Source organism: Calonectris borealis, chromosome 36 (assembly GCF_964195595.1).
Source record: "Calonectris borealis chromosome 36, bCalBor7.hap1.2, whole genome shotgun sequence".
In the NCBI taxonomy this organism is placed as follows: Eukaryota; Metazoa; Chordata; class Aves; order Procellariiformes; family Procellariidae; genus Calonectris; species Calonectris borealis.
Window position 1 is genome coordinate 425,875 of NC_134347.1, and position 9,235 is coordinate 435,109.

Below are 9,235 nucleotides of genomic sequence, written 5' to 3' on the forward strand. Positions count from 1 at the left end.
GGGGGGGGTTGGGGGTCCAGTTGGGAGGGGTGGGGGTCCCCTGGGGGGGGACAGAGGGGGGGTTGGGAGTCCCAGACGCCTGAGTCCCCTTGGGGGGTGGGGGTGGGGGTCCCGTGCTTGGCCCCGCCCCCCCGGAGACCTGGGTGTCCCCTCCCCTCCCCCCCCCCAGGGCCCCCGATGGCTCCTGCGTCCTGACCTGCAGCGACGACAACGCCCTGCGCATCTTCGACCTCCCCCCCCCCCCGGGGCCCCCCCCCGGGGCTGCCCCCTCCCCCAGCTGGTGGGTGATGGGGGGAGGGGGGGGGGGGGTCGCTATGGGGCTCCCCAGGGGGGTTTTGGGGGGGGGGGGGGGGCTATGGGGTATTATGGGGGGGGGGGGATTTGGGGGTCGCTGTGGGGCTCCCGTGGGGCAGCTGGGGGTGGCTTTCCCATGCCTCCCAGTCACTCCCAGTGCGTCCCAATCCCTTCCCAGTGCCCTCCCAATGGCACTGGGAGTCCATAGGGTGCTTGGGGGTGGCTATAGGGCACCCATAGGGTGCTTGGGGGTAACTATGGGGCACCCATAGGGTGCTTGGGGGTGGATGTGGGGCACCCATAGGGTGCTTGGCGGTGGCTATAGGGTCCCAGGAGAGCTGGGGGTGGCTGGGGGGCACCCATGGGGTGCTTGGGGGTGGCTATGGGGTCCCAGGAGAGCTGGGGGTGCCTATACGGCACCCATAGGGTGCTTGGGGGTGGCTATAGGGCACCCATAGGGTGCTTGGGGGTGGCTATGGGGTCCCAGGAGGGCTGGGGGTGGCTGGGGGGCACCCATAGGGTGCTTGGGGGTGGCTGGGGGGCACCCATAGGGTGCTTGGGGGTGGCTATGGGGTCCCAGGAGGGCTGGGGGTGCCTATAGGGCACCCATAGGGTGCTTGGGGGTGGCTATAGGGTCCCAGAGGGCTGGGGGTGCCTATAGGGCACCCATAGGGTGCTTGGGGGTGGCTATGGGGTCCCAGGAGAGCTGGGGGTGCCTATAGGGCACCCATAGGGTGGCTGGGGGTGGCTATGGGGTCCCAGGAGAGCTGGGGGTGCCTATAGGGCACCCATAGGGTGGCTGGGGGTGGCTATGGGGTCCCAGGAGGGCTGGGGGTGGCTGGGGGGCACCCATAGGGTGCTTGGGGGTGGCTATGGGGTCCCAGGAGAGCTGGGGGTGCCTATAGGGCACCCATAGGGTGCGTGGGGGTGGCTGGGGGGCACCCGTGGGGGGGCTGGGACGAGGGGACCCAGGCGTCCGGGTGCAGGTGCCGGCGCTGCGGGTGCCCGAGGGCGACACCATCTACGACTTCGCCTGGTTCCCCCTGATGGACTCGACCCAGCCCCCACCTGCCTGTGAGCATACTGGGAGGTACTGGGAGGGGACTGGGGGACACTGGGAGTCACTGGGAAGGGGCTGGAATGCACTGGGAGTCATTGGGAGGGGACTGGAGTGCACTGGGAGTCATTGGGAGGGGACTGGAGGACACTGGGAGGGACTGAGGAGCACTGGGAGGGGACTGGAGGGCACTGGGAGTCATTGGGAGGGGACTGGAGGACACTGGGAGGGACTGAGGAGCACTGGGAGGGGACTGGAGGGCACTGGGAGAGCACTGGGAGGCTGGCGAGCACTGGGAGGGATTGGGAGGGGACTGGGGGGCACTGGGAGTCACTGGGAGGGGTCTGGAGGGCACTGGGAGGGACTGAGGGGCACTGGGAGGGGGCTGGGAGGGGATTGGGGGGCACTGGGAGGGGGCTGGAGGGCACTGGGAGGGGACTAGAAGGGACTGGGAGGCACTGGGAGTGACTGGAGGGCACTGGGATGGGGCTGGAGGGCACTGGGAGGGACTGGAGGGGATTGGGAGGCACTGGGAGTAACTGGGGGACACTGGGAGGGGCTGGGAGGCAGTGGGAAGTTCTGGGAGGGAGACTGGGGGCACTGGGAGGGGGCTGGGGGAACTAGAAGGGTGACTGGTGGCACTGGTTGTTACTGGGTGTTATTAGAAGACACTGGGGGACTGCGGGGGATTACTGGGAGATCACTGGTTCTTACTGGGAGGAACTGGGAGAGCCTGCGGCCTTAGAAGGCGTTCGGGAGGGGTACTGGGGCCCAGTGGAAGAAGCGGAGGGGTTACTGGGACAGACTGGTGGGGCTGCAGGGGGCGTTATTGGGAGGGCACTGGGGCTTACTGGGAAGGCACTGGGGCTTACAGGGAGACACTGGGGCTTACTGGGATGAACTGGGAGAGCCTGGGACCTTGGAGGGGGGTTTTGGGAGAGGCTGGGGGGTCACTGCATGTTATTGGGAGGCACTGGGGAGTCTATGGGGGGTTACTGGGAGCTTACTGGTTCTTACTGGTTTGTACTGGTAGGGTGGCGGCCAGCAGCCGGGACAACCCCGTGCACCTCTGGGACGCCTTCGACGGGACCCTGCGGGGCTCCTTCCGCGCCTACAGCCACCTGGTGGGGGGAGGGGCACGGGGGGGGGAGGGGCACCGGGATGGGGGAGGGGACCCAGGGCGGGGGAGGGGAGGAGGGAAAACAGGGGTGGGGGAGGAGCAGAGGGGTGTGGGGGGAGGGGACCGAGGAATGGGGGAGAGGGGGGTACCCAGGAGGGTGGGGGAGGGGCACGGGGTGGGGGAGGGGGACCCAGGAGTGGGGGGGAGGGGACCCGGGGGGGGGGAGGGACACAGAGGTGGGGACCCAGGGGTAGGGGAGGGGCCCAGGAGTGGGGGAGGGGGCCCAGGAGTGGGGGGAGGGGCATAAGGGGGGGGGAGGGGCACAGGGGTTGGGGAGGGGCCCCGGGGGTGGGGGGGAGGGGCACAAAGGTGGGGGGGAGGGGCACAGGGGTGGGGACCCAGGGATGGGGGAGAGGCACGGGGGGGGAGGGGCACAGGGGTGGGGGAGGGACTGGGGGGGGAGGGGCACAGGGGTGGGGGGATGGGCACAGGGGTGGGGGAGGGGCCCCAGGGCCGGGGGGCTGGGTGACGTATAGCGGACCCAGGCACCCGGGGTGGGGGGGTGGGGTGAGACCGAAGGGACCCCAGCACCTTGGGGGGGGGGGGGGGGGGGGAGGGGCCCGCCGGTGACGTGGGGGGAGGGGCGCAGGAGGAGCCGGTGGCCCCCCACTCGCTGGCCTTCGCCCCCGACGGCTCCCACCTCCTGGGGGGCTTCGACGGCGCCGTCCGCGTCTTCCCCACCCACCGGCCCGGCCGCCACTGCCAGGAGAGGCGGCTGCACCGTGAGGGGCGGGGCTTAGAGGGGCGGGGCGGGGGTGGGCGTGGCCGCGGGGGCGGGGCGGGTGGGGGTGGGGATGGAGGGGGGTGGGGAATGGGGGGGGGGGGGGGGAGGTGACAGAGCCTGTTCTGGGGGGGCTCTGCTGTGAGAGGTGGGGTCTAAAGGGGGCGGGGCTTGGGTGGGCGGGGCTTGGGGGCGTGGGTGGGTGTGGTCTTGGCTCGGAGGGGGCGGGGCTTGGGTGGGTGTGGTCTCCTATGGGGCTGTTGTGGGTGGGGACGGGGGGGGGATGACAGAGCTTGCCCCAGAGGCGCCACTGTGAGAGGTGGGGTCTAAAGGGGGCGGGGCTTGGGGGGCGGGGCTTGGGTGGGGTCTGAGTGGGGGCGGGGCTTGGGGGGGTGGGGTCTGAGGGGGGCGGGGCCCCGGGGGGGGTCAGGGGCTGCACTGGTTGTACATGGAATAAGCTGCGTGGTGGGGGTGGGGCCTAAAGGGGCGGGGCTTGGGTGGGCTGGTCTAAGGGGGTGTGGTTTAAGGGAGGCGGAGCTTGTGGGTGGGGTCTAAAGGGGGTGGGGCTTGGGCAGAAGCCTGCCTGCCTACCAGGGCAGCTGTGAAGTAAGGGGCGGGGCTTGAGGAGGGGTGTGGCCTGTTGGAGGGGGCGGGGTGAGGCCCAAGGGGCGTGGCCTAATCCCTGCTCTCTCTCTCTCCCCACCCACAGAGGGGGGGCAGGGCCAGCGGGGCCTGATTGGCTGCCTGGCCTTCAGCCCCACCCAACCGGTGTTCGCCTGCGGCTCCTATGGGCGGAGCCTGGGGCTGTACGCCCTGGAGGGGGGCGGGGCCTTGGCGCTCTGGCCCCGCCTCCCCGCTGCCCCCACCCACCTCCTCTTCAGCCCCGACGGGAACCGCATCTATGCGGGGGGGCGCAAGGTGGGCGGGGCCTGCGGGGTGGGCGGGGCCTATGGGTGGAGCAGGAGGTGCTGTGGGGTGGGGCCTGTGCAGTCTGTGGGAGGGGCTTTGGGGCTGTGGGTGTGGCCTCAGGGCAGGGGGCGGGTGCTGCAGCCAAGGGGTGGAGTCTCATGCCTAGGGGCGTGGTCTCGCGGTGAGGGTGTGGCCACCAGGCAGTGGGCGGGGCTTTAGTGCTGAGAGCGGGGATTGGTGTGTGTTGGGCGGGGGGTTGTGGGCGGGGCTTGGGAAATGGGGGTGTGGCCTCCGGGGCAGGGGGCAGGGCCTCGGGGGTGGGGGGGCCTCAGCCAGGGGGCGGGGCTTCAGGGCAGGGGGCGGAGGCTGGGGGCAGGGGGTGGGCTCTCAGAGCTGGGGGTGGAGCCTTAGCCCCGGGGGGGGCGGGGCCTCATGGTTGGGGTGGGCTCTCAGAGCTGGGGGTGGAGTCCTTGCCCTGGGGGGGCGGGGCCTCATGGTTGGGGTGTGGCCTCTGAGAAGTGGGTGGGGTTTGGCCACTGGGGGGGGCAGGGCTTTAGGGCTGGGGGCAGGGCTTGTCACCAGGGGCGGGGCTTGGGGAGTGGGAGCAGCCTCTGTAGGGCGGGGGGGCGGGGCCGGGGGCGGGGCGTGTCCCACAGTAGCCCCGCCCCCAGGACCGCCACATCCTGTGCTGGGACCTGCGCCGCCCAGAGCGCCCCCTGCTGGGGCTGGAGCGGCACGTGGGCACCAACCAGCGCGTGACCTTTGACCTCGACCCGTGAGTGACCCCGCCCCCACCCCCCTTTTGGGACGGGGAGGGGTCCCAGATGGGTCCACGGTGGGGGGAGGGGCTGGGTGGGTCTGGGGGGGGGGGGAGGGGTCCCAGAGGCCTGGGTCCCTTGGGGGGGGAGGGGAGGTCTGGGGGGGGGGAGGGGTCCCAGAGGCCTGGGTCCTTTGGGGGGGGAGGGGAGGTCTGGGGTGGGGGGTGGGGTCCCGGACACCTGGATCCACGGTGGGGGGAGGGGCTGAATGGGGTCGGGGGAGGGGGGAGGGGTCCCGGACACCTGGGTCCCTTGGGGGGGGAGGGGAGGTCTGGGGTGGGGGGAGGGGTCCCGGACACCTGGATCCACGGTGGGGGGAGGGGCTGCGTGGGTCTGGGGGGGGGAGGGGCCCCGATGCCTGGGTCCCTTGGGGGGGGAGGGGAGGTCTGGGGGGGGAGGGGTCCCAGGGGCCTGGGTCCCTTGGGGGGGGAGGGGAGGTCTGGGGGGGGGAGGGGTCCCAGGGGTCTGGGTCCCTTGGGGGGGGAGGGGAGGTCTGGGGGGGGAGGGGTCCCAGAGGCCTGGGTCCCTCCCAGAGGCCTGGGTCCCTTGGGGGTGGGGGGGGAGGTCTGGGGGGGGAGGGGTCCCAGGGGCCTGGGTCCCTTGGGGGGAGGGGAGCTCTGGGGTGGGGGGAGGGGTCCCGGACACCTGGGTCCCTTGGGGAGGGGGGAGGAGAAGGACCTGGTGAGACCCCTCCCCCCCAGGACGGGGCGGTTCCTGGTGGGGGGTGACACCGAGGGCTTTGTCACCGTCTGGGACACCCTGACCCCCCCGGCGCCCGGGGACCCTCCCCTGCTGCCCCCCAGCTGCGCTTCCGCGCCCTCCGCGACTGCGTCAACGGCACCAGGTACCGCCCACAGCCCCGGGACCCCCCCAAAAACCTGGGATCCCCCCCACCCTGAACCCCTGGGACCCCCCCAAACCACCTGGGACCCCCCCTGAACCCCCAGGATCCCCCCCAAGTCCCTGGGGACCCCCCAAACCATCTGGGACCCCCCCAAACATCCGGGACCCCCCCCCCAACACCTGGGACTCCCCCCCAACCCCTGGGTGCCCCCCCCCAAACTCCTGGATCCCCCCCCAACCCCTGGGTGCCCCCCTCCAAACTCCTGGGTCCCCCCTCAACCTCTGGGTCCCCCCAAACCCCTGGGACCCCCCCAACCCCTGGGTGCCCGCTCCAACACCTGGGTGCCCCCCCAAACACCTGGGTGCCCCCCCCAACCCCTGGGTGCCCCCCCAACCCCTGGGTGCCCCCCAACACCTGAGACCCCCTTGAACCCTTGGGTGCCCCCCCTGACACGTTGGTGCCGCCCCCAACCCCTGGGACCCTCCCAACCCCTGGGTGCCCCCCCCAAACCCCTGGGTCCCCCCCAACCCCTGGGTGCCCTCCGCAAACCTCTGGGTCCCCCCCAAACCCCTGGGTGCCCCCCCAAACACCTGGGACCCCCCCCCAATCCCTGGGTGCCCCCCCCAAACCCTGGGTCCCCCCCAACCCTGGGTGCCCTCCGCAAACCTCTGGGTCCCCCCCAAACCCCTGGGTGCCCCCCCAAACACCTGGGACCCCCCCCCAATCCCTGGGTGCCCCCCCAAACCCCTGGGTCCCCCCCAACCCCTGGGTGCCCCCCCAAACACCTGGGACCCCCCCAACCCCTGGGACCCCCCTGACACGTGGGTCCCCCCCCAACCCCTGGGACCCCCCCAACCCCTGGGTGCCCCCCCCAAACTCCTGGGTCCCCCCCAAACCCCTGGGACCCCCCCCAACCCCGGGTGCCCCCCCAAACTCCTGGGTCCCCCCCAACCCCTGGGTCCCCCCCCAAACCCCTGGGTGCCCCCCCCAACCCCCTGGGACCCCCCCGAACCCTTGGGTGCTCCCCCCCAAACTCCTGGGTCCCCCAACCCCTGGGTCCCCCCCCAAACCCCTGGGACCCCCCCCAACCCCTGGGTGCCCCCCCAACCCCTGGGTGCCCCCCCCAACCCCCTGGGACCTCCCTGAACCCCTGGGTGCCCCCCCCAACCCCCTGGGGACCCCCAAACCCTTGGGTGCCCCCCCCAACCCTTGGGTGCCCCCCCCAACCCTTGGGTGCCCCCAGCCTGCACCCCGTGCTCCCGCTGTTGGCCACCGCCTCGGGGCAGCGACTGTTCCCGGCGCCGTGGGGACAGTGACGAGGAGGGGCCAGGGGACGGCCCCCCCCCGGGGGGGACAATCGCCTGCAGCTCTGGTGGTGGGGACCCGACCCCCCCGGGGACGACGGTTGGGACACCGGGACCGGCGACGCCGACTGTCACCCCCTCGGGGACACCGGGACTGTGGATGGCGAGTGTCACCCCTCTGGGGACACCGGGATCATGGACGCCGACTGTCACCTCCCCGGGGACACCGACTGTCACCCTGCTGGGGACACCGGGACCATGGACACCGACTGTCACCCCACCGGGGACACCGACTGTCACCCCGTTGGGGACAACGGCTGGGACACCCCAGGAACACCGGGACCGTGTATGACGACTGTCACCCCTCTGGAGATGCCGGGACTGTGTGTGATGACTGTCACCCCCCCGGGACGCTGACTGTCACCTCTCTGGGGACAATGGCTGGGACACCTCCAGGGACACCGGGATCGGCCTGTCAATGGACACCGACTGTCACCCCGCTGGGGACACTGATTGTCACCCCCCCGGGGACGATGGTTGGGACACCCGTGGGGACACCGGGAGTGTGTATAACGACTGTCACCCACTTGGGGACAGCAGCATCAACCACCCAATGAACACCGACTGTGACACCGCGGGGGACACCGATTGTGACCCTCCCCAGGGACACTGACTGTCACCCGCCTGGAGTCACCAACTGTCACCCCTTGGAGACACCAGAACCAGCCTGTCCATGTACACCGATTGTCACCCCCCTGGGGACACCGACTGTGACGCCCCTGGGGACACCAACTGTCACCCTGCTGGGGACACCGGAACCAGCCTGTCCCTGTACACCGATTGTCACCCCCTCAGGAACACTGAAACTGTGTATGACGACTGTCACCCCCCCGGGGACACCGGGACACCGACTGTCACGCCCCTGGGGACAACAGCTGGGACACCTGTGGGGACACTGGGACTGGCCCACCCATGGACACCGATTGTCACCCTACTGGGGACAATGGCTGGGACAGGCCTGGGGACACCGGGACTGTGTGTGACAACTGTCACCCCCCTGGGGACACCGGAACCAGCCTGTCCACGTACACCAACTGTCACCTTCCTGGGGACGCCGACTGTGACACCCCTGGGGACACCAGTTGTCACCCCACTGGGGACACCGACTGTGACACCCCCGGGGACACTGACTCCCCCCTCCCAGGGCCACTGGCTGTGACTTACAGCCCTACCGGGGCTGCGGGGAGGTTTACTGGGAGCACTGGGGGTTACTGGGAGATCACTGGTTCTTACTGGGAGGAACTGGGAGAGCCTGGGGCCTTGGAGAGGGTTCCTGGAGGGGTGCTGGGGTCCAGTGGAAGAAGCAGGGGGGTTACTGGGACAGACTGGGGGGGTTGCAGGGGGCTTTAGTGGGAGGGCACTGGGGCTTGGTGGGAGGCACTGGGGCTTACTGGGATGAACTGGGGGTTACTGGGATGAACTGGAAGAGCCTGAGGCCTTAGAACGCGTTCCGGGGCGGGTATTGGGGTCCAGTGGAAGAAGCGGGGGGATTACTGGGACAGACTGGTGGGCTTGCAGGGGGGCTTTAGTGGGAGGGCACTGGGGCTTACTGGGATGAACTGGGAGAGCCTGGGGCTTTGAAGGGGAGTCCGGGGGGTGTGTTTTGGGGGGATGGGGGTGGGTTCGGGGGTTGGGGGTCGTTTTTAGGGTGCTGTTGGGTAGGGTTGGGTTTTGGGGTGTCACGTGTGGGTGGGGGCTGGGGGGGGTGTCCCCTCCCCCCCCGTTGTACTAAAGACCTTGTAACTGTCACCGCTCCGCACCGCCGCGGCTGGGGGTGCTGCACCCCCACATCCACCCCCCCACCCCCACATCCCCCCCCCCAAACCCCCCCCCCACCCCCAGTGGTCCCCACCCCACTGTGGCGGCGTTGCCCCTTTAAGAGCCCCCCCCCCCCCCACGGAGAGGCGGGGCTTGTTTCTAGCAGCTTCACCCATCACCATGGCAACGGGTGGTGATGTCACCACGGGGGGGGGGCGGTGCGGGGCCTTAAAAGGGGGTGGGGGGGTGCGCCCCACGTGTCTGGCGCTACTGGCCACGCCCCCCCACCC

General features: G+C 70.8%; 1 protein-coding gene across 1 annotated transcript in view; it reads left to right on the top strand.

The window, feature by feature from the left end:
* Positions 1 to 8,307, top strand: part of WRAP53 (WD repeat containing antisense to TP53) — a 12,429-nt gene extending 4,122 nt beyond the window's left edge. The window contains 9 exon segments of the mRNA XM_075135065.1: positions 170 to 248; positions 251 to 280; positions 1,281 to 1,384; positions 2,385 to 2,475; positions 3,121 to 3,253; positions 3,962 to 4,170; positions 4,833 to 4,936; positions 5,681 to 5,823; positions 7,067 to 8,307. Coding sequence (XP_074991166.1) covers positions 170 to 248; positions 251 to 280; positions 1,281 to 1,384; positions 2,385 to 2,475; positions 3,121 to 3,253; positions 3,962 to 4,170; positions 4,833 to 4,936; positions 5,681 to 5,823; positions 7,067 to 7,479 — 1,306 coding nt within the window. The 3' untranslated portion in view covers positions 7,480 to 8,307.
* The last annotated feature ends 928 nt before the right edge of the window (positions 8,308 to 9,235 follow it).